Source organism: Passer domesticus, chromosome 2 (genome assembly GCF_036417665.1).
Source record: "Passer domesticus isolate bPasDom1 chromosome 2, bPasDom1.hap1, whole genome shotgun sequence".
Lineage (NCBI taxonomy): Eukaryota > Metazoa > Chordata > Aves > Passeriformes > Passeridae > Passer > Passer domesticus.
This window is the reverse complement of record NC_087475.1, coordinates 4,377,488-4,400,862: the sequence shown is the minus strand read 5'-3', so window position 1 is coordinate 4,400,862 and position 23,375 is coordinate 4,377,488. Positions and strand designations below refer to the sequence as shown.

Genomic DNA, 23,375 nt, shown 5'->3' with positions numbered 1-23,375 from the left:
CAAACTGTTTATTATGAGGATTAATTGTAACACACCAGTGTGTGTTTTGCAGATGTTAAAACTTTCTAATAAACAGTCACATTTGGAGAGGACCTGTGTTTTCTGAGGGAAGATTGTTCTCATCAAGGCTGTGCAATTAGCTCCTTAAGTGTTTCCATGCTTTAGTGCTCTTGGCATCCCTTGTATACCTGATAGCATTGGTTGTTGAAGGTTTGTAAATTGAATTACAGCTGTTACTGAAAGAAAGGACAGGTGAGAGTGTGAAGGAGAGTACATGGGCACAAGATTTGAGCAAGTCACTCTTCTTGCTTGCTGCTCTTCTACCCTATCCTCCCTCAGACTGCATCTTCTGATGCCCTAGGAAGCTGCTCATCTGGAGTGAAAACCTAATTTCAAACAGGCCAGGAATGTCATTTCCAGGCTGGAGCAGAGAGCACAGGGAGGCTGGACACCAGAACCTCCCCGAGCAGTGGGAACTCTTCCAGTCTGAGACTCTGCTCACGTCTGCAACAGGCACCACTGCACGAGGAAACAAGCTGGGGTTCAACTGCTTAAAGAGCCAAAATTTGCAGCCCTGCTCCAAAGCCAAGCCTTTGAGCCTTGGATTCATTGCATCCAGCAGCAATCGGGTGAAACAAAAGGCAAATGATTGATGTTTGAGCCTTGCTGTAGCTTATTAATCATGATGCTTGTACAAGCCTCTCCTGACCGTTTGCAGAAGGAGGATATTCAATATGGTGTGGGGAACATAGTGGAAAAGGTTACTGCTTAAAATGCAGTCACCTGAGTCAGGAATTGCAACACACATCTGGAATATGTTTTCCTTCTAAATCTCCGAGTCTTGGATTCATTAGATCAGACAAAAACCCACATATTATATTCATGAGGAGAGTTCAGGAACAACAAAAAGCCTTGGCAAGTACAAGATAGGAAAGACAGATGTTGTCCTCACCTCCACCCATGAGAATCTGATTGCCAGCTCAGCCAACATCCTCCAGCTCCTTTCAGGGAGCACTTGGAGACTCCGTGTTAATCCAAACACAGGCCCGGTGCTGCCACTTATCAGCTCTCCTCACCTCTTGCTGAGAAAAATACAAGGATGTTTGGAGGCCCACTTGAAAATAGGAATAATCAAGCATCCATCAAAGTGATGTTATGGAATTGCAGGCTAGATTAATTTCTGGGAAGCGGCAGCAGATGTTTGAGGCCTGATCCTGCAGCCCTCTTTGCGTAACTCTGACTTCACCGCTAACGCGAGCAGAGGCCTCGTGGCTAAGCCCAAAGGCTTAATATTTTTTGTCCTAATGAACAAATTCTGAAATACTATAAATTCAAATGCAGACCCTGGTGCCTTATCACAATTTCTAATAAACTGTCATTCCTGAAATGTCAGCAAGCCATAAGGTAATGTTTGCAGCATGAGCCATTCAACTCCACCTCTGCAAAGGCTTCAGAAAATAAAAAATCACCTTTTCGTTATTGCAGATGGTGAAACTTTGATCAGAATTACTAAAAATCAGTCTTAGAAAACACATCTCCCTCAAGCCAAGCTCTGTGCTGTGTTTCACACATTAAAATTATCACACTGAGTAGAGCCCTTTCAGAGCAGGCATGAGCACCTGATTAAAAAAGTTGCCATTTCACAATCAATTATTTCATCTGCAGGTTTACCTGTCAGCAAAGTGCAAATAAATAGTTTAACACCAAGCCAAGATTTAATATATGGAAGTAGGAAACTCTTTTTAGATGCCACTAGAGATGAAAACTTCCACCCTGCACCTATTTCAGCCCATCTCAACACCTGAGTGGGCTTCAAGCTGCTTGGAAGCAGCTCTGCCCATTCACAATGACCACAGAAATGCAGCAGGCTCCTGAGTGAAAGTGGACCTCAAAAATCTCATCCTGCAAGAGCAAAGTGCTGGAAAATTATTTAAAACACTGAGGCAACACCAGGTTTTATCAGCTGCACCATGAGCTGAACGAAGAGGGTGCAGGGTTGCAGCAGCACAATGATCAGAATACGTATTCCTGAATGATTATGTCAACCTTAAATCAGCAGGGCTGGAAACAATACTAATATATCCTGCAGATTGTATATTGCATACAATATATTGCATTTTTAAAGAAACTGGAGCTTTGTATGCTTATTTTAGCACTTCCATCCATGGAAAGACTTGAGCAGTGAAGTCTGAATGACTTTTTTTCAGCGAATACAATAGACTTTTCTTTCTTTTCATCTTGAGAGTATTATCAATTATAAACTTTGAAAGCTGAAAGTTTTTTGCTCCTTCATGCTTGGCTGTTAATTTCTACGCCTGCAAAATGCCTAGAAAACTGGGGAAACTGATGTAGAACCTTTGATTTCTATCTCAGCCCAGGGCAAGCCTGTTGCTGCCTACTTTGCTTTCACATACAAGATTATATCAATCTGAAGGAGCAGCCAATATTCTGTTTTGTTAAAAAACACAAACATCTTGAGCGTTTTTTCAGCAACCTTTCCAGCACAAATTTGTTTTGCAAAGCTGATTGCAGGTTTGTAAAGTGGCCCAGAGCCCGACAGGAAAGGAACTGAGGCTGCACACACCTGCTAGGAGCTAACAGATCAAAATGATATTGGGAAAGAACTCTGGGAGAGAGTCTTGGGACCAACCAGTGCCCAAAACAAGGCACTGATCCCATTCTAGACCATCAATCTGATCCATGTTTTATTCCTCTTAAAATCCATTGCATCTTGGCCAGCCCCAGCAGTTCAGATGGGCTTTCTTCAAGAATTACTGTGTTAATCAGAGTTATTCTCTGTCCAGAATTAAAGCTTTTCCTTGTACACAGTAACTACCCTCAATAAAATTTGCAAACTTTACTGAGAAAATTTTTAGCATTATTTTTTTAGCTTTATTTAAAAGATCTGCTCAGTGTCATGGTAATGTTTGAAACTCTTTTCTCTACTATCTAAGAAAAACTACGAGGTTATACACTACATTAATAATTTGGTCTGCTACATTTAATATTTGTGCACTGTGGTGGGTTGACCCACCATAGATATATTTTATATATAACTGCACACTCCTATTTTGTATATGTTATATATCTATATATAGACACACACATATATGTACACATACGTATGTATACATATGTTATATATACATATATACACATATATACATGTGTAATATATATAATATGTATGTATAAATATGTGATATATATTAGATATATATATAAATAAATATTTTATTTTTAATATAATATTCAACCCTGTATATATATATATATATATATATATATATATATATATATATATAAAATATATTTATATACACACATTTCTAAGTGTATGTACACATGAACATTTTTAGAGGATCCCACCCTCAATCTCTAAGGAAATTTTAAAGTAAAAATAACTCGGGCGTTAAAATACATTTCCCTAAAGCACTGCATGTACCAAGGACAAGCTCATAGCAAAGTGATTAAAAATGTATGGGAAGGAATTAAGAGATCTTTACAGCCACTGCACTGAGGAAACCAGAAACAAAATGCATCCAAACGAGTTTCCTTTCCAGTGAAGCTTCGTTTTTTTAGGACTGCCTGAGAGCATGAGGGAAATAGCACTTGGATGGAGGCCACGAGCTGAGCTCCTCGGTGACCCATCACTTCCCTGCAGGGTCTGTGCGTGGTGTTTGTGCACGTGCACACGCGAGGGTGAGCGTGGCTGTGTCACCAGGGGGTCACCCACCTTCCTGCTGGAAAAGCGGCACTGACAGGGCAGTCTCGGCTTCAAACATCCCCTACCCCGAGGAAGCCACAGGAAAGCAAAAAGGGTGTCTGCTGGGTGGGTGAGCAAGTCCAGCCAGCTGGAGAATGAATCTCAGAGGGTTCAGAGAATTCACAGAATGACTGGGTTGGAAGAGAACTTAAAGATCACTGAGTCAAATCCAGCCCAAACACCTCAACTAAACGAGTCCAATCCTCAACTAAACCTGTGCTCACCTTCACATGTATTTAAAACTTTCATTTTGCTATTTAGACACCACTGACCACATTCAACTCTTACGAATCTCCTTGCTCGAAAGCTTCTGCAAATGCTCTCAAGCCACCTTTATCTGTATGGATGTTTTTATTCACTTCCAAGTGTATTTTGTCTTGATGTAATTCTTCCCTGGGAGGGTGGGGAGGCCTTGGTACGTTCCCAGAGCAGCTGTGGCTGCCCCTGGATCCCTGGCAGTGCCCAAGGCCAGGCTGGACATTGGGGCTGGAGCAGCCTGGGGCATGGAAGGTGTCCCTGCCATGGCAGAAGGTGGGAAAAAGATGATTTTTAAGGTCCCTTGTAACCCAAAACACTCCATGATTCTATAATTCTGTACACTTTCCTGACTTCTCCACATTAGACAACTGGAATTAAAACAAGATTTATATTGCTTTTTAAAAATTTACTCTGTTAACAGTGCTCTCCATTTTTGCACAGCATTGGAGCAGAAAATATTTTGTTTATATTTTTCTCCCTTCCTTTTCCTCAGACACCTTTTATTCTGGAGCTCCCATGTATACACTGGATATATACATATGTAATATTGCATGCCTCTCATGGTATTCCCCATTTCAGGAGCATATGGAATATTGCTCAGATGGGTAATCCTTCTAAATTCAGAATGAACTTTCCAAATATGCCCACTGTGTATGTAAAATATGACTTCCTGTCACGATAACCTTTGCAGTGTATAGGCCAGCATACTTTCCTATAATTGTTTATAATGAATATCTTGATTCATTCTTCTGCACACATTATTTTAGTCATCTGCCACAAAATATGACTAATGAAATAAAGACAGGGTTGAATGTCACAGCATTAAGTCATTTCTTTGGGTGCAAACAAGGAGAGGGTTTAGTGAAACAGCAGTAAAGTGTCTGCTTTTCTTTAAGGATATTTAATTTACTCCGCTGAATCAATATAAAATAAGGATAGTGTTGTTTTAGCTCAAACATTAGCTAAAATGAGTCCAAGAGACTGATAATGTTTTGGATATATTGCATTTAGAGAAGTAGCCAAACCAATGGATCTGAAGAAAATGTTGTTTCATACTTATGGCAGACAAATGAACATTCTTTGTTTGTCCCCAACTAAATCAAAACAGAACCATCCCAAAAAGAAACTCTCACACACACACAGAACAGATTGCTTTGTGACAGTATTAAAAAATCTAATCCCATTTACACCTGTGCTTTTGCTTTTAAACTAAGTTCTTATTACTTTAATTAAGCAATGTCTTTCTAATCACAGAATCACAAAATATAAACAATTACTTCAGAAAATTTTCAATTGTTTCATTCTTTTTCCTTTTTTTAGATATCTGCCTCACAAATTTAACCTTTAGCTTCCAACTCAAACCATTTTTGGTTGTAGGAGCTTGTGGCTCTCTGTTGAATCCCATATGCAGCAGAAACAGGTCGTGGCCCATTTTTAATTTTACACGTGAAGAAGAAAAGGAAAATGCACGTGGCAATATCTTTTATGTGGTGGCAAGAAAAATCCTGCATCTTTTCCCTCTGGCAATATTTCTTCCAAACTAGTGATCACCAAAGTTATCAGTCAAAATCCAGAGCCTGCAGCTCTGACACTGACTGGTTTTTGCAATAGCACCAACATCAGCTCCAGAAAGACAAAGAAGATCAGCTGCTGCCATTGAAAAATGAAAAAGTGATGAAAAAGATGAAAAAGTGAACTGAAGGTCAATGCAAATGAAGAGAATCTCCTGTCCAGAACTGTGAGATCTTCATTTACCACAGCAATGGACACTTTTAAGATGGTTTTCTAAGGTGGTTTTTCCCCACACCTCACTAACAAGTGTTTAATACACATTGCTACAAGAAATGAAGCTGGGTGGATGCAAAGCTTAAGATACACTAAAAATATATATGTTTATTTGTTTTTCTTTGGGCTGTATTGAAAAATGACCCCAAAAATGTCTTTACATACTGTAATCCAGGCCTTCCAACATCCAGGAGAGGTAGAGAGGTATGCAGGCTGTTTCTGTTTTATTGTTTCCCCAAACAAACCCATTTCCTACAAGCTGTTCCCATATCTTTCGTGCCACATCCAGCTTCCCAGAAAAACAGCAGGAAAACAAAGTGTGAACTCCAAACAAGCCATTTCCCCAGAACAATGTGCCACACTAAGGAGAGAGAGAGAGAGATAAAGGGGAGGAGGGCTGGGGCAAGGCAGGAGGGAGGCAGAGGAGCTGTTGTGATGCTGCCAAGGGACCTAGAGAAAAAAAGGAAGGAGGAACTTTTAGAAGTCACAGAGGGGAAGAGTTGTGAGTTGTGTAACTGTAAATATGCAACAGGCAGGTTGCCAACTATTTCAAAGGATTTGAGGTTTCAAAATCGTCGAGGAGGCTTAACTGATTTGCACTCTGGGTCTGGAGCTTCCAGGAACACCTCTACATGTCTGAGAGGCAGAAACTACCCCATCTTTTTATAGACTCCTCAAGCCGTACTTGGTCAGCATTTCAAGCTGAATCAGTAAGGAATGTAAACAGACACCATTTATGCTTCTCTGCAATCTAATAAAATGAAAGCATGGACTAAATAAAGCGAAATGATAGATGTTGTTCAGTAAGAAGGGAAAACCAGATGAGCTTGTTCATTCAGTTCCTGGCTGACCTGAGCAATCTCCAATGCTCCTGCTATTCAGCAGACCAAGAAAACCTATGGACTGAGCTCCCACAGGAATAAAAACCATTCATTGAGACATGTATGACAAAAGAAAATGATAAATGTTACCATGACATTTTAAAATCCCGTTTCTGTACTTGAAAGAATAAGAATGAGAATGAGAATAAGAATAAGAATAAGAATAAGAATAAGAATAAGAATAAGAATAAGAATAAGAATAAGAATAAGAATAAGGAAGGAACAAATTATTTCAGCTTTTCTGGCCATGAGGATTGTTCAAGTAATGAAAAAAAAACTAGTGTAGAATCAACACAATTGGAATGATCTTCCCCAGACTGTGGCTTGGGCTGATCCCCCAGCCTGGGCAGCAGGAAAGGGGGAATTCTGTCTCTGTGCCCTGCTCAGGTGAGAGCCCGAGAGCTGCCCCAGCCCTGTCCCAGCACAGGGAGGAGCTGGAGCTGCTGCAGAGAGCCCAGAGGAGGCTCCAGGAAGTTGATCCCAGGGCTGGAGCCCCTCTGGAGCCAGGCTGGGAGGGCTGGGGGTGTTCAGCTGGAGAAGAGAAGGCTCCAGGGAGAGCTCAAAGCCCCTTCCAGAGCCTAAAGGGGCTCCAGGAGAGCTGGAAGATGAAGATATGTAGTGACAGGACAAGGGGGAATGGCTTCAAACTGAAAGAGGGTAAAGTTAGGTTAGATGGAGAAGGAATTGTTCCCTGTGACGGTGGGCAGGCCCTGGCACAGGGTGCCCAGAGCAGCTGTGGCTGCCCCTGGATCCCTGGAAATGTCCAAGGCCAGGTTGGACATTGTGGCTGGAGCAGCCTGGGATGGTGGAAGGTTTTCCTGCCATGGCAGGGAGTTGGAACTGGGTGATCATTAAGGTTCCTTCCATCCCAAACTATTCCATGAATCTGTGAAATCAAGAATCTGACCAGCTTTGAAATCTCTGGGTAGGGAGACACATCTTCTGTAATGAAAGATAAAAATATGGTTCCTTTCTTTTCTTCTGTTCATAAAAGATGCAAACCCACAGATGTTGCAGTCAGTGCAATGAAAACCCAAACTCAACCATTTGTCAGAGGGACCTGGCATGACCATGAAAGATGCACTCTGCAGAGAGGGAGATGTGGGGCAACACTCATGTCACAACGTGCTGACTTCCTACTGTGCACTTTCACTAAAACTTGCTGTAATTCTGCAGCAAAAAGGACATTTCCAGTGCCTCAAAAGTATTTACTAACCATGAGTTTTATGCACTGCTAAATGCAAGAAATAAATGGATTCTGCTGTCTTGGGCACAGAACTAAGGCAAAGGATTAGACAGACCTTGTCAGAAAATGCTTGCAGCTAACACAGAAGAGACACAAGCTGAGGGAAATAGATACAAAGCAGAAGTTAAAGTGTGAGCAGTGTGACTGTCACAGCTGTGCCAGAGGTTATTTTTTTCAACTTGAATGAGCAGAAAATAATAAATAATGAAAGGCTACTACACATGCAGGCAAGACGTGGAATGAAGGTAAAGAGAAAAGCCTGGCAAAAGGGGAAGGAAAAGCAAAGTTTCAGGTTGGAAGGGACCTTAAAGAACATCTAATTCCAACTCCCTGCTGTGGGCAGGGACAACTTCCATTATCCCAGGCTGCTCCAAGCCCTGTCCAACCTGGCCTTGGGTACTGCCAGGGATGTGGCAGCCCCAGCTGCTCTGGGCACCCTGTGCTCTCCTGACATGACAGCAGGAAGGGGGGCTTTTCATGTTTTATTTTCCTTCTCAGAGCTTGGCAGCCTAAAGATTGGACTTGGACCAAGAAAAGACTTAATCTTTTATTAATACATCATTCAGCTCACCTGGAACGCATGCAGGTAATGAGGTTTCTCTGGTTGGGTGTGATTGATACACTGGCAAGGAAAGGAGTTAATTATGATGCACATGGGGGTGTCCAGCCTTGGGTATCACAGATTCCCAGGATGGTTTGGGTAGAAAAGGACCTCAAAGCTCATCTCATTCCAACCCCCTGCCATGGCAGGGACACCTTCCACTGTGCCAGGCTGCTCCAAGCCCCAGTGTCCAGCCTGGCCTTGGACATTTCCAGGGATCCAGGGGCAGCCACAGCTGCTCTGAGAACAATTCCTCCCCAAAATCTCATCCAGCCCTGCCCTCCGTCAGTTTGAAGCCATTGTCCCTTGTCCTGTCACTCCAGGCCTTAGCAGAGTCCCTTTCCATTATTCTTGCTGGCATCTATGTCTGAACTGAGCATCTGTTCAAAGCATCAGTTTCTCAAGATCATAAATTTTCAGGCAGCCAAACACAGATTGTTGAGGATTTCACACACCCATTTTTACCTAAACAATTAGCAAATTCCATTTGCTCCACCAGAGTTAACAGAAACACTTAGCTGTTGTAATCAGGGGAACTCTGAGTCTTCAGAAATCTTTTAAGTATACAAAAGCTTTCTTGTAAGATACTTCCAGTGAGACTTAAATCTAAACCAGATCTTTAGAAACCAACTCTTTTATAAGAATATGGAAAACAGATCTAAAACTTCAGTAAAATTTTCTGTTTCCTCATGTGGAGTATTTCATCACTGACCACGCGTGTTTTAAAGCTGTTTATGACCCTCTGAAGCTTCAGGCTTCAGACACAGCTGTGGAGAAAACATTTTCTAGAAACATTTAAAATTCCTGCCACATCTTCTTATATTCTACTTTTTCTACAGATAGGTTTTGTATGCTGAGTACGTAAAATATTATATTAGTGATTGTGCCAATATATAACAAAAAAACCACTACAGTGACATGTACAAAGAATATTTTTTAGTCAGTTATTTAAAAAATTAGATCTTATTTATATCAAAGTCCAGAGTTCCTGATTCTGTATTTCTAGGAACATTTCTCAGGATATTTTTCTAAGTTTTACAGAATTTTTGAAGCGTCAGTGAAATCATCATTCCTTCCAACAAAAAACACACTGTTCATTTTAAAACTCGGTAGCTAAAAGATCTGCATTCCAAATTTATCTTTTATATGAGCCATAAATAGAACTATTTGCAAATAAGAGCTAAGAGCATCTAATTAATAGATATTTCTCAGAGCACTAGAACAACTTCAGCATTAACTGAGCTTGGTGGCAGCCCATGCAATTTTAGCAGCTGAGCAGAATAATGTCCCATTTCAAGTCACATGAAAAGCTCTTAAAGGCTATTAATGAAAATTCTGTGGGAAATAGAAAAGCTCTGAAAATCACAATTAAAGTGTCTCAGATGCAGACATGAAAATAAACCAGCTGTTTCTCAAAATACAGAGTGTTTTTTTCACATCACGGTGGATGTAACTGAAAATTCTCTCTCCCAGTCTTCTGCCAGTGCCAGCACCCATCACATGGAATTCAAAAAGCCAAAATATCCCATCCAGCAACAACAGGGCTAAACAAGAGGCTGCTGATGATACATTTGGGACTGTTTCCCTCCCTTATTTTCATTATTCAGAGGGAAAGATTTTCCCTCATGAACAAACTACTGTTAGAAACATTCCAATGAGACCTGGATTTGACGAGTTGGGTGAACTGTGTTTCTGCTGGAAAGGGGTGTAAGATGTTGTGTGAAGATCACAGAATTATGGAATAGTTTAGGCTGAAAGGGATCTTAAAGATCATTAAATTCCAACCCCCTGCCATGGCAGGGACACCTTCCACTGTGCCAGGCTGCTCCAGCCCCAGTGTCCAACCTGGCCTTGGGCACTGCCAGGGATCCAGGGGCAGCCCCAGCTGCTCTGGCAATTCCATCCCAGCCCCTGCCCACCCTGCCAGGGAACAATTCCTCATTCCCAAGATCCCATCCAGCCTTGCCCTCTGGTAGTTTAAAACCATTCCCTGTGTCCTGTCCCTCCATCCCTTGTGAAAGTCCCTTTCCAAGAGAGACAAACAGTGTGAAACCAGCTCTGTCCTTCAGAAATGTGTGTTTAGAAGGTGAGGGGAACTGAGGATTAAATAAAGCAAAGTAATTGTAATCAAAGTGAAAAAGAGCACAGAGGAAGAGATGAAGCAGTGCAAAATGAGACAGAAGAAACCTGGTGAAGGAAAGACCATGGATGATGCCAACCAGGCTGAAGTCTGTGATGCCAGAGGCTTCTGCTGGTGGCTGGAGCACAGGGAAGGTGTGGAACACAACAGTCAGCCAGGGAATCTGGGAATGGGATTGGGGAATCTGGGAAACCCAGAGGTAACTGAGGCAATAGTTTGCATAGCACTTCTCTGTTTGCAAATCCAGGCTTTTTTTAGAAGTTTGGGCCTCTGTTCTCTCTGGCTTGGCCACCTTCTCATTCATTTAAACAAGCCTGGTGACTCTAAATGGTCTCTGGAACACTGGAGATGACAGTTTATACTCACTGCCATGAAAATCCACAGTATAATGACTTTGTTTTACTTGTCTGACAGTGTCTCTCCAATACAAAGCTGACATCTTCAAAAAAAATTGAAAACTTTGTTCTCCTTAGGACACTTCATGACTCAAAGAACTTCCTCAACAGATTTTGTTTTCCCACCTTTTACTTTGGTTTGGTTATTTGAGAAGCACTGACTGGAACTGATAATTATTGCTTCAGTTGTTCATTGAGTAGTGGGAAAATTATTTAAAATAAAATTTAAATCAAGTTCCTCCTTCTGACAGTCTAGTTTTGGTGTCCTTATCAAGCTAGAAATTTCATTTTCAGCATCATCCCAATCCTCTTTAACTAGGATTTCAAAAGAGTTAATTCTGAGGATTTATCAAGCTTCCTTTTTAACAATGGTGGCTGCCAACTTTCATGATCTTACTGAACCTTAGGTTCCTCTGAACCTAAATTCCGGAGTCAGCTAAAAAGAGGGTTGGTTTTCATTTTCAGTAAAATATTTCTGAATTAAAAGGCAGATAAGCAATATACATATTTTCCCATTATTTTTAAATTCCATTATTTTTAAGGTCATGTCATTGTGAATCCTGAATATTTTTACAGAAAATTTAACATTTTTTGTTGTCACCTCCCACTGCTTTCTAGCTCTACCTTGAGACTTTCATATAGAACTTTTTGTAGCATTTAAATTCAGATTCTTACTCAACCTTCTGAATTTCTCTTCACTAAGGAAAGAAATGGAGAATTAGGAGGGGGAAAAAAGCAAAGCAATGCCTTGGGGCTCACAGACACCTCACTTAATGCTGACCTTTCTCAAGCAACCTAGAGCATCTTTAATTGATCCTCTCCAGTGTAATAAAAGCCTTAAATCCCCCTAAATTGCAATATCTGGAGGGAAAATTTATACAAATATAGAAATATAAATGCATTTTCTTTACTCGTGATTATATAATAATAATTTTGTGATGCAAAATTTGAATATTTTCAAAATTTTTAAAATATAAGCTGAAGCTTTTGGCAGTTACTACACAGCAAAACCATTTCTCCAAGAGACTGAACTGCCAGCTTTACTTCTTGACACCTTCAGGAATAAGACTTAATCTGATGACAAGAAAACATCTGAATCCCAGCTTACAAACCAGAAACATGACCAGAGAATTTCGGATCAGGCCTTGGGAAAAAAAAGTACTTAAACCCAATGTGGCTTGGGTCTGTATCTTGGCTTTTAAGATAAAATTTTTAGAACTAGACTTTTGTCAGTGAACACTGAAGATTTCAAATGTTCACATAATTCAAGAAAGTGACTCTTAGTTGCTAAATATCCCAAAATTCCCAATAAAAATGCTGAGAGCTGGCGAGAATTGCATCTTCCAAGAAGAAGATGAGATGGACAGAGGTCGAATAAAACTTCCACAAAAGAGGAAAATGGTTTTATGAAGACCCAAGCTCAGAAGAGAAAAATATTTGAAACTGAATTTGGTCTGGTCCGGGTCCTAAAAGGTTACGTTAAGGATGTGATGAAGATGTGGAGAAGAAGAAGTCAATCTGAAGACAGCAAATAAGGGAGACCTTGTGGCTCTGCACAAGTCCCTGCCAGGAGGGGACAGCCGGGGGGCTCAGGCTGTGCTCCAGGGAACAGGGACAGGAGCAGAGGGAACGGCCTCAGGCTGGGCCAGGGCAGGCTCAGCTGGGCCAGCAGCAGGAATTTGCCCATGGAAAGGGTGCTCAGGCCTTGGCAGGGGCTGCCCAGGGAGCTTTGCAGTGCCCATCCCTGCAGGTGTCCCCTGCAGGTGGCACTCAGTGCTCTGGGCTGGGGACAAGGTGGGCATGGGGCACAGCTGGGACGTGGTTGTTTTGGAGATCCTGTCCGACTTCAGTGACCCTGTGATGCTATAGGATTTCACATTCATGCTGACTGAAAAGGATCTGGGCACCACTGCAGGCAGAAAATGCCCACAGAATGAGTTTAAAGTCAGTACTTTACATGTACATTTCACAGATTGTGCTTTAGCTCAAAATATTTCCAACATCTATTCAAATGATTTTTTTTTTTTTTAAGATGTTACAGTTGTCAAATCTGGAACCCACTTTCCCAACAAACAGCTTTGGAATTCGTAGTTGAATGCCTGGATCTAAAGCTTCCAGTTCTACATGGAAAAAGCAAATAATCTCAAAATCATCGGATGGTTGTGTCTGGAAGGGACATTAAAGCCCATCCAGTGCCACCCCTGCCATGGCAGGGACACCTTCCACTGTGCCAGGCTGCTCCAGCCCCAGTGTCCAACCTGGCCTTGGACACTGCCAGGGATCCAGGGGCAGCCCCAGCTGCTCTGGGCACCCTGTGCCAGGGCCTCACTGCCCTCACAGTAAAGATTCCATTATTTTGCTAAAAAAAAAAGACCTTTCCTTGGAAAATCCACTTTCAATTTCCTTTTTCTAGAAAGGTGGTATTGACAAGGAGGGGTTATCTCACATCAGGTAAGTGGCACAACAACAATTCCTAATTGTGTGTAAGCTTCCCTCTTCAAAACCATCTGAATTCTCACTGAGCACAGACAGCAGGGACTCTCAACTCAGTCAGCATCTTGAAAAACAAGGTCCTTATTCTAAGGGTTCTAAGCAGAGATTTAACAACCTCTTAGGGACTCTCTTTTAAAAATAATTCAACCTGTCCCATTAAAAAACTTTCTACTAAACTTGCCTCCTTTGGCATAAAGCAGCAGAGATTTAGTTGGCATTGTAAAGATTTACTATGCACTTTTCCTATCTTATTAGAACCAGTAATGGAATTCACTCTCTTGAATTGCTTTGGCTCTGAATGCACAGTGCTGAAGAGGATGACATCCAGAGGTTACATTCCTGTCTACCTTTCATTTCAGCTTTATAACTGGTGCAAGTAAATTTCCCTAAATCCTGTGGATTCTAAACCAAAGGAAAATGCATTTTTAATCTTGGTAGTATGAGAAACCCTAGGAATTCAGCAGTAATGTTATTAAACTACTCGATTAAAAGAAAATTAAAAAAAGAAAACTAGGAAATTGACAGAAACTTGCAGATAGATTTTTTTAAACAAAATTTGTTTTTTATGTAATTTATTCGTTTTGTTGCATGTTTATAAAACAAATTGAAAATAAATCATCCAGTGAATGCCGTGCAGCCCAGGACCCTCCACAGAGCTGGATTTCTTGGCTGGGACAACCCAGCCCGACTCAAAGTTCACACAAGTCAATGAAGAGACTCAGCACCATCAACAGGATGGAGCTGATCCCAAGCCAGGACAGGAAACTCGAAGGAAACATCAGAGCTACCCTGTTTGTTGCCTTGAATATTTGTTCAGCGTTTCGGAATTTACTGACTAAAGCTGCGTGGCAGAAACCTGGCAGCCAGAGCCTTCTGCCAAGCTGTGTTATTTTGGTTGTATCAGAACTCCTGAAATAAACCCAAAAACTCCAGCGAGACTTTTGCGTTCGTGCCGCAGCCTCCTTGAACTCAGTCCATCCAAAGGCTCAGGATGAGCCTGGACTGGCAGAGCTGCTGCAGCCTTGGCTAGAAAGGCAATCCTGTGCTAAGAACATGATGTGCCTGGTTCTCCTCACACTTTACATCCATCTCATACCTCTGCAGCCCAGTGGATCCATCTCTGAATGACTCCAGCTTGGAAAAAGAGGAAAATTCACCAGGTTTACTTAGAGCCCAAGACAGAACTCCCAAAGTGTGAGGTTTTTTTGAGCGGTCACCATGGTTTATTGCCTCTCATTTAAGCCCAAACTGCAGGCCTCATCCATCAACTGAGTGGATAAAAGCATCTTGGGTCCCACATCTCACCATGGTTGCTTTGCTGGATAAAATTTTCACCAAAAATACACCCTTGGACCTAAAAAAACAAGTCCAAAGAGATGAGGAGGGACACAAAAAAGGAGCCTAGGGGTTTGTGTCCACGAGGAGGGTTAACACAAACACTCCAGATTGTTTCTGTTGTTTATGAATCTCGACCTTCAGAAGAGCTCTGAAATGTGCTGTCTCCTAAAGATGTTCCCCGCCGATATGACACACGCTCTGCATTGTTTCGCTGCTCACAGGCATTAATATCCCAGAGGTAACCCACCCTTCTCCTAACGGCTGGTGACAGGTCCAATGGCTGAGCAAAAATCAGTTGGAGGAAAGGGAAGTCTTGTCGGAAACGAGATTAATCTTGTAACGAGTGTTCAGCCCTGATAACCCATCTGTGCAGAGAACTGCTTTAACTGGAGAGCAATTAACCTTCACCTGACAAGCTCTGTCCAACCGTTATAAACAACATTAAAGGCACAGGACCCCCCTCGTTTTCCCCCCTTTACGTAGACTAAACAATCAGATTCTGAATTCCATGAAAACAGCAGAGGTAACGATGCCTCGATGACAAATCGCGGGGAAATATTTTAAAAGGTAATGCCTGCATGGAAATAATGTGAAAAATGTCTCTGGCCACCACTTTAGTGGGTTGATCTGATTAGTAAAAAGCAACAGTTTTGAGCACTTCCAAGGGAATACCTGACGCATGAGGAAAGCTGCTGTGAGTACACCAAAGATTAACAATAATAAAAATTTATGTGAGCAGATAAGAGTTGACTAAGCCACATCTGAGGAACATTGCTTTCAGGACAAAGTGTGCATTTCTCCAGCACCCCTGTGAGCCCAAAGCCAAGGGGCAGCTTCCTAAAGCTTCTTCACCCATGGCCTTGGGAAAGCCAACTTGTCATAATCAATCTCCAGCTTGCAGAACCCTCTGTAATATCTGGGGTTTTGGGTCAGGTGGCCACAGGAGCAGCCCTCCTGTCCCACAGCCAAGAAATACCCAAGGGATGTGTTCACCATGTTGTCTGGAAAGGCCTGTGAATCCAGCCTCAGTAAACCCAACCAGATTCTCAGATCCCAGATACAGAGCACAAGAGGAATTCAGCAACCTGAGGAGATAGCTGAATGTGGGACTGCTCATCCCAGATGAAAAGGTGGGATATAAATGAAGCCACAACAGCAAAGGACTTCTCAGTTCTGCAGGGAAAGGCCAAAATACCCGTCTCAGTCAAGTGGCAGAAACCTGGAATGAGTCCAGTGGAATCACTGGCAAAACAACACAGAAATTTTGGGCTGAACTCCTGAATAACTTGAGTGAAAGCCTGGCCCCAGTCAAGTCATACTGTTGACTTAATTTTGGCCAATTTCACTCCAGGTTTCATAAATCCTCATTCATCCTGCTGTTCAGGAATGAATTACCCTGAAGTTACAATTAGCAATGGAGGTTTTCTGTCTTTATTTCCTTTCCTTTTCTCTTTTCCTTAGCAGAGGTTCAGACACAGAGGTTAGTCATGGTTTTACTTCCCAACACAATGAAGCAAAATTTCTGTTTCAGTCATTTTGGACGAATATTTAGAGCACAGTGGATTACAAAAAATGGCCATGAATCTCCAAGATCTCCAGAACATGCTCTGAAGTATTTGTTGGAGAAGTCCACCTCAAGTGCTACTGAAATGAGTATTTTACCTGGAGAGGTACAGAAATGAAGAAATGATTCAGGCAACAAGGAGTTTGAGGGAGGACTGTTTTTCATCTGACAGAATGACAGTGGATTTTGAAGCATCCTGATTCCCAATTATTATAAAATACAGAGGCACTTTTCCTACCACTGCAGAGAAAAACACTGACATTTCACAGTCCAGGATAACAGCATTGGTTTGAAATTTTTTACAGCAACAGATGCATTGTACTGGGACTTGAGTGTTTAAATAGCATCAGGTAGAGCATTACCTTTATATGAAACAAGAAGGACTCAGATCTTTTCAGTGACTTAGATATTAACAGATAGGAAGTTCCTATTGAAAGCATTTCCTGTATTGGTAGTCCCTGATTTTGGCAGCTTATCTGGGTAGGAAATGAACACAGGAAGTATCTGTCTACAGACCCTTTATCATCAAGGTAATTGCTGTGGCAGCATTTTGCTGTTTATCAAGGTAATAAACAGAGAGTCTAAAAAAAGATGTTTTTCAGCTCTGAAGAATGAGGTTTAAAAAAAAACCTCCTGCAGTTATGCAAAACCTTCCACGTAGAATTAACGTTCTGCTCCTTGCTGCAATGAGGGATTTGTCAAACAAAGCATTTCCAGTCTCCTGGGGGTTTTTTCTCCACTTGTGGCACCGTGTCTTGGTCCGCCTGTTAAATCAGGCAGGTAGCTTTAAAGAGTCCTGCCACTTCCCGAAAATAGGGATCCACCCCTTCCTGCAGGTATTTGCATAAAGCCAGTCCCTGTCATCTGTTGGCAGCACACACCTTTGACTAAGCAAGTCAGCTCCTCTCTCAGGGTGACAAGGTCACGCCAGCCTGGTGACACCACTTCCCACCCGCGGCTGGAGAGCCACGCCGCAAACAAACGGCATTGCAAGGGGAGCACATCACATCCTAGGCATTCCTTCCACCCAGGACTCCCAAAAGACCATTTCCCTTGTCCACTCTGAGTCCCTCAGCCCAGCCCTTAAAAAAAATTCATTATTACTCATCATTCTTTTTTAACTTTTAATGTTGGATGACATTCTTGTGACAAATAATTGTCAATTCATTTGTTTTACTTAGAAACAAGTTTGATAATGATAATTACAAGAAGAGGTAATTGCTGGTTCATACAGAGTTATTAAAAACCATAGAGGAATTTTATTTATTAACCACTAATATCCCTTTCCTGAAAGAAATGTCCAGTCTTTGTGCACAGTAAAAATTGGTAACCCAATGCCTAAAGATGCATTTCAAGGAGAAAGGTAATATTTGCAAGCCAAATCTCACCAGATTTCCTAAAACTTCTCCCTCTGTTCATAATTATAAATTATTTACAGGATTATACAATCCTTCTAAGGGAGCAGGAATAAACTGAGGGACACAGCACTCTCCAACCTCAGGCAGGCTTGGTTACAACATTTAAAACAACAACTCCAACCACAAAGACACATCCATTCCTTAGGGAAAGGACTGGTGCCTTTTTCACATAAGTGCTTCAGAGTTTTCCTATCTTTGTTGATGTTTTCAATGCAAAAATTTCTGCTGTAATACAAATATATATATATATATGTGTGTGTGTATGTATGTATGTATGTATATCAAGGACAGCAGGGTGGCTGTAAAATTATCTATCCAAAGAAATTAATTTTTCAAAGATAGATATTATAAAAATCCCATTGCAATGAATTATTACCTTGACAAGGTTTGTCACTGTGATATTTTCTACTGTATCACCCTTATTTTGCTAAAATTCATAATACGTGATGCAAAACAAAAAAAAATCTTTCTTTTTTTTTCCCCCCCAATTTTCTAAGTAATTATCTTGGCTTGATTTAGAAACTTGCATTACAAAGGCTACTTCTTCCTGAGTAAACAGCATTACATATTTTTATTGAATTACAAAGGGTCGCTTGGAAAATAAATATCTTTTTTTTGGCATTCATATTTTGCAAAACTGCTTCTGTGTTTATCTTCCAGCAAGTCATTCTCCAAGAGCACTTGTTTCTTTGAACATTATTTCTGAAAGGCCTTTTGTAACACGGAGAACTTGCTGAAAAACATTTTGTTAAGGGATAATGTAGTTCTTGTTCAGGAAAAACAAACAAACCAACAAGCTCAGACAGTCAAACATATGCATTTTCCAGCTGTTGTTCCTTGCCTGGGGACTTAATTCTAGAAAGCAAAATCCTTATATTTCACTTGGTTTTGGCATATGAAGACGCAAACCAAATTGAGTTAAATGACTGCTGATTAGAAGCAAAAGAAAGCAACACAAAAATCCCCCCAGAATAACTTCTGTTCATTTCTGCCTTGAAATTGCACATTTGTATTTGAGTCAGAAATAGTGCTTTACCTGGAAATAATTATAGCTCTGATTCTACTGCCTTTATTGGGATAAAACCTTAATGAAACTGGTGGAAGTTTGGATTGAGGGAGGAGGATCAGGGTAAGTGCTTTAAGGCTCTGTTGCTGTCTCTGGTTCTCCAGAGCACTCAGGTGTGTGCTCAGCAAAATTTAAATGTTTAAATGTGCAACATCACCAAAGCCAACGGAAGGATTTACAGGCTTTGATAAAGTTAACGAAGTTGAATATGTTAAAAAGTTAACAAAGTTGAATATGCCATTGGATCAGCTGCTAACTGAGATGAGGGGGGGAAAAAAAGGTAATAATCTTCATAATTGTTCTAATGCAAGGAACAAAAGTACAAATTACTGTGTCAGCTCTGCTGGACCCAGTGCAGCTGCAATCCTCCAAACAAAGCCTTAAACATTTCCATACGCCAAGAACAGATTTATTTCTTAACTGTCTCCAGCTTTCAGAAGCATTTGAGTGACTACTTGGAGTTACTAAAAGAAAGTGAGAGAAAAGTAATGCTACAGAAACAAACACGGAATAAGATTCCTCAAAAAAATTCATCTTGCCTCCTATATTCTGCTTTAATCAGTGCATCCACGCCCTCAAGCCTCAGAAACCACAAAGATTCTCCTGTCCTTTATCAAACACACAGACTTCTCCCTGAAATCACAGTCTCCATATGAACATCACTTCAGTAAATAATAATGAAGAGTGAATGTGAGCATATTTAGGTGCAAGTTAAAAAAAAAAAAGAAATATCCACAAGTATAACCAATAAATCATTATAAAGCCAACTTACTGAAGAGTTTTTCTAAGAATAAGCATAATGGCACTGGAAGGTAAAGAGAGAAACAGACCAAGACTTGAACATGGCCAGGAATTAGAATTCTAGTTGTACTTTTCTATTTAATGGGAAAAACCACCAAAATTACCTCCAGAATAACTATTTTTACTGCACCCCACGGTAACTCTTAAATAATTTTTGCTCCATTCTATTAGAAAAAGGCAACAAAAAGACTGATGCCCAATTCAGATATGTTCTAAAATTGTATTTACAGTAATTAGTGTGACTAATAAATATAAATAATTGCATTTATTTGATGATGTTCAGCTTCAGTGCACTGCACTGCTGTGCTGCCGCAGAGCTGTCAGACACCACCTGAGCCAGAGGGAAACCTGTCAGCACTGAAATCTTCACTCTAAGGAGACTTTTTCCACTTGAAAAACCACTTTTCGTCCTTCAAAATGCCAAAGAAACATAACAGAGAGCTCAGCTGAGTGTGCACCAGGTATTGGGGTATGAAATATCAACCCAAAATCCTGGGTTTGGGGAGGCACCTTCTTGCACCACCTTCCTGGCCACAGCTTCTTGCACTGACCTCTCCCCATCCAAGGGAGAGATCCCTGGCCTGGGCAAGGATGGTCCAGTGGGGAAGTCAGGATTAATATTATTTATCCATGTCAGAACTTAGGAAAAAGCTGCTGCTGCCTCATCCTCCTCCTCCTCTTCAGGACAAACCTCCCACCACGGCGCTTTCCCTTCCCAGGGAAAAAGGAACAGGGGGCAGCAGGAGGAGGGCAGGGGGTGAGGAGAGAGTGAAAACCACACTCAGGATGTCAAACCCAGCACCCGAAAACTCGCTCCCAGCCCCCAAAAACTCGCTCCCAGCCCCCAAAATCTCCCAGCAGGGTTTGCCTGCCCAGAGCCCAGGGAGCCCCAGTGAAAGCAGCGGGGTTCCTGCCGAGCCCGCGTCCCACGGGTCGGTCTGCAGGGTGGTGAGAGGGAAAGGATGAATCAGACAGCCTGACTGGAAGGTCACCTTTGCACGGGCGCAGGTTCCGAGAAGTCTCTGCCCCGTTGTGTACAAATACAGAAGCATTCACATCCTAATTCTGATATTTAGCGGCTCCACGGCTTCCCTAAAGAATTCTCAGATAAGGCTCTCCACCTTCCCCAAGCACCCAGGGAGAGCTGGGCAACCCACTGCCAGCAGACAACACAAGCCATGACACTCAATATTTATATGATTAAATATATATGTGTGTGTGCAACAGTTTAGCAAAAGCTAAACAAACACCTGCCTGGCCTTCAAACGGAATGTCTTTATTTCAGAAACCCTTCAGTTAAAAGGCTTCTTTATCCACTCCCCATAGAAGAGGAATTGAAAATCTTTGGACTGTCTCAGCCTCATGTCAGAGCACATTTCCTGCACCTCGAATACAAAGCACCTGTCATTTCTTTCCAGTCATTTCACATTTTGCACTTGCATAAATAAAATTTTAATTCTTGCTACAGCATATAAGGCCTTCCCAGCAGCCTGGGCAGCAAAATCCTCAATGTTTTGGGTTGCCTGAGACCTCCTGCAAGATTCACATTCCAGATGAGGACAGAGAATTGTACATTTTTCCATTTTGCTGAGTACACTGCATTACCAGGCTGTGTAAAACAGTTCTCTAAGTGTAAGGTGGAGATCAAATAATAACAATTAGGTATCATTTAACAATCTTCTAGCCTATTAAAATTCAGTCAATACGAAACATAACGGAAATAAATAATAGGAGTTACCTAAAATGCAAACGGCATCCCATCTCGTGGGTGCCATTATTTTTGAAAATAAATTTCATATCAGTATTCTGATTAATAGAAGCAAACCCATCATTAAAACCTCAGTACACAGCCCTCATTTTAGCCAAAACTTGACTCCCTGAAACTCAAGATTTTCATTAAGTGCCTGTCATGTCCTGCGTGCCATGAAATGCACGGCAAAACCAAAGGGAATTCAGTTTCAGGAGCTACTTAGCATTTAACAGATGCTGGCCAGCAGTGCAGAGGAGAGTCAGATCTATGTGTCTATTGATAGCCCCATGAAAACATCGAAACATCAGTGACTGCAAAAAACAAAAGGTTCATTCGACTTTTTAATCACACTGCCCTCGGGCACTACTGTCAGCTTCCCAAAACCCAAAAAGCATCAAATGATCTCTGAAATGTAAACACTGGAGCAGAATTTACTGAAAAACCCAACTGCAGCCCTACTTATCCAACAGCCAGGCTATTCCATACCCCTCATTAAATCTCTGACATTAATTAGAAAAGTACAGAAACAGACAATGGCACGAAGAAAACAAATACCTCAGTCCTGAATCCGAGAATACCTTGATCCCAAACCTGATAAAACAACACCGCAGAGTCCTCCCTGTCCATGCTCTTTATGTAAAATTAGTTTCACTATCACAAATCGCTTAATTACCGTTACATTTTGCAATTAATTACAGCTATTGCTCTATTGGTAACTGCTGTCCAGACAAACAAAAACTAGACAGACAGATTTATTCAACTTTCTAAGTGACACAGCCCAAAAAAACTCAGCAAAGCCATTCTTAAAAAAAAAACCAAAAAACCCAAAGCCAACAAACCATGCACCGAGATCAAGTTATGCACCAAGAAGAGATTTTTATTGTCCGAAAAATTAAAACAATAAAAAAGAACACGCCCGTGAGATCTTCCCACCACCATTAAAATAACATTCAGAAAGGTCCCGAGTTTAAGGTTAAGAGTTTCTAGAAAAACACATAATTAACACCTGCATGAGAGAGAGAAACAAGAGCTGGTGTCTCTCCTTCCCATTTCTGTCCCCATCCGCAAGAGAAACATTTCAAAGTATCCAAAAGTTTAGTGCCCTTAGGAGCCCGGTTTTTCCTTCCAGTGCACACCCTCTCCCCTCATGGCAGTCCACAAACACATCCAAGTTGTCCGAGGGATACCTACAAGAAATTTCAGAAGCTCTCACAAAAGGGCTTCGTCTATGCAATCCACACCACTGAACAGTGAATTTAAAAAACCCAATTTTTTTTCCGAGTTTGAAGTTTTTAAGCCTTGCGGATGGTTGGAGTAGGAAAAAGGAAATTTACTAGGCAGTACAAAGGAAATCTTGTTGTCCTCTATTGTGGCAGTGGGGGTGTTGCCCAATTCTAACTTATCTAGGTTGATAAAGGAAACCAAAGAACACGCCAGTGAGAAAAAAATTCCAACAAAAAAGGTACCCCCTCCTTACCTTAATAGTGCTTGCCATAATGTGATCAAGATTATTGATCGCTAATAATTGCTAATAATAATTATTGCTTCGCTCTGACCAGAAAGAAGTTTTGATGAGGTTGTTTAGAGCGGATGAGATTGTGCTAACTCTGGGAAATGAAGTCAGCCAATGGCAGGAAGAGGTTTCTATTGGTCCTGGCCACCGCAGCTCGAAGAAACAGGATATTTGGGAGTGAAGAGATAAGAGTCCTAAAACAATGTTGTTTTTCTTGATGATATGTGACTGATTTTTTTTTTTTTTTTTGTAATTTTGTTGTTTTTTTGTTGTTTTTTCAAACAAAAAAGCCAATTGCCCGTGGCCGCCTGGGCAGGTGTGATCTGATGTGCAGTAAGTGTGACAGGCCACTTCGAGGCA

General features: G+C 41.3%; 1 protein-coding gene across 17 annotated transcripts in view; it reads right to left on the bottom strand.

The window, feature by feature from the left end:
* Window positions 1-23,375, bottom strand: part of ERG (ETS transcription factor ERG) — a 147,346-nt gene that overhangs the window by 38,228 nt on the left and 85,743 nt on the right. For 2 of the 17 annotated variants that reach the window (XM_064406428.1, XM_064406430.1), the window contains exon 1: window positions 22,980-23,140. The exons of 14 other annotated variants lie outside the window; for them this stretch is intronic. In XM_064406428.1, the coding sequence (XP_064262498.1) occupies window positions 22,980-22,997 (18 nt within the window). In that variant the 5' untranslated portion in view covers window positions 22,998-23,140. Of the gene's footprint in view, window positions 1-952; window positions 1,269-22,979; window positions 23,141-23,375 lie in introns of those variants that run through there. One more of the 17 variants, XM_064406423.1, reaches the window with a different exon arrangement.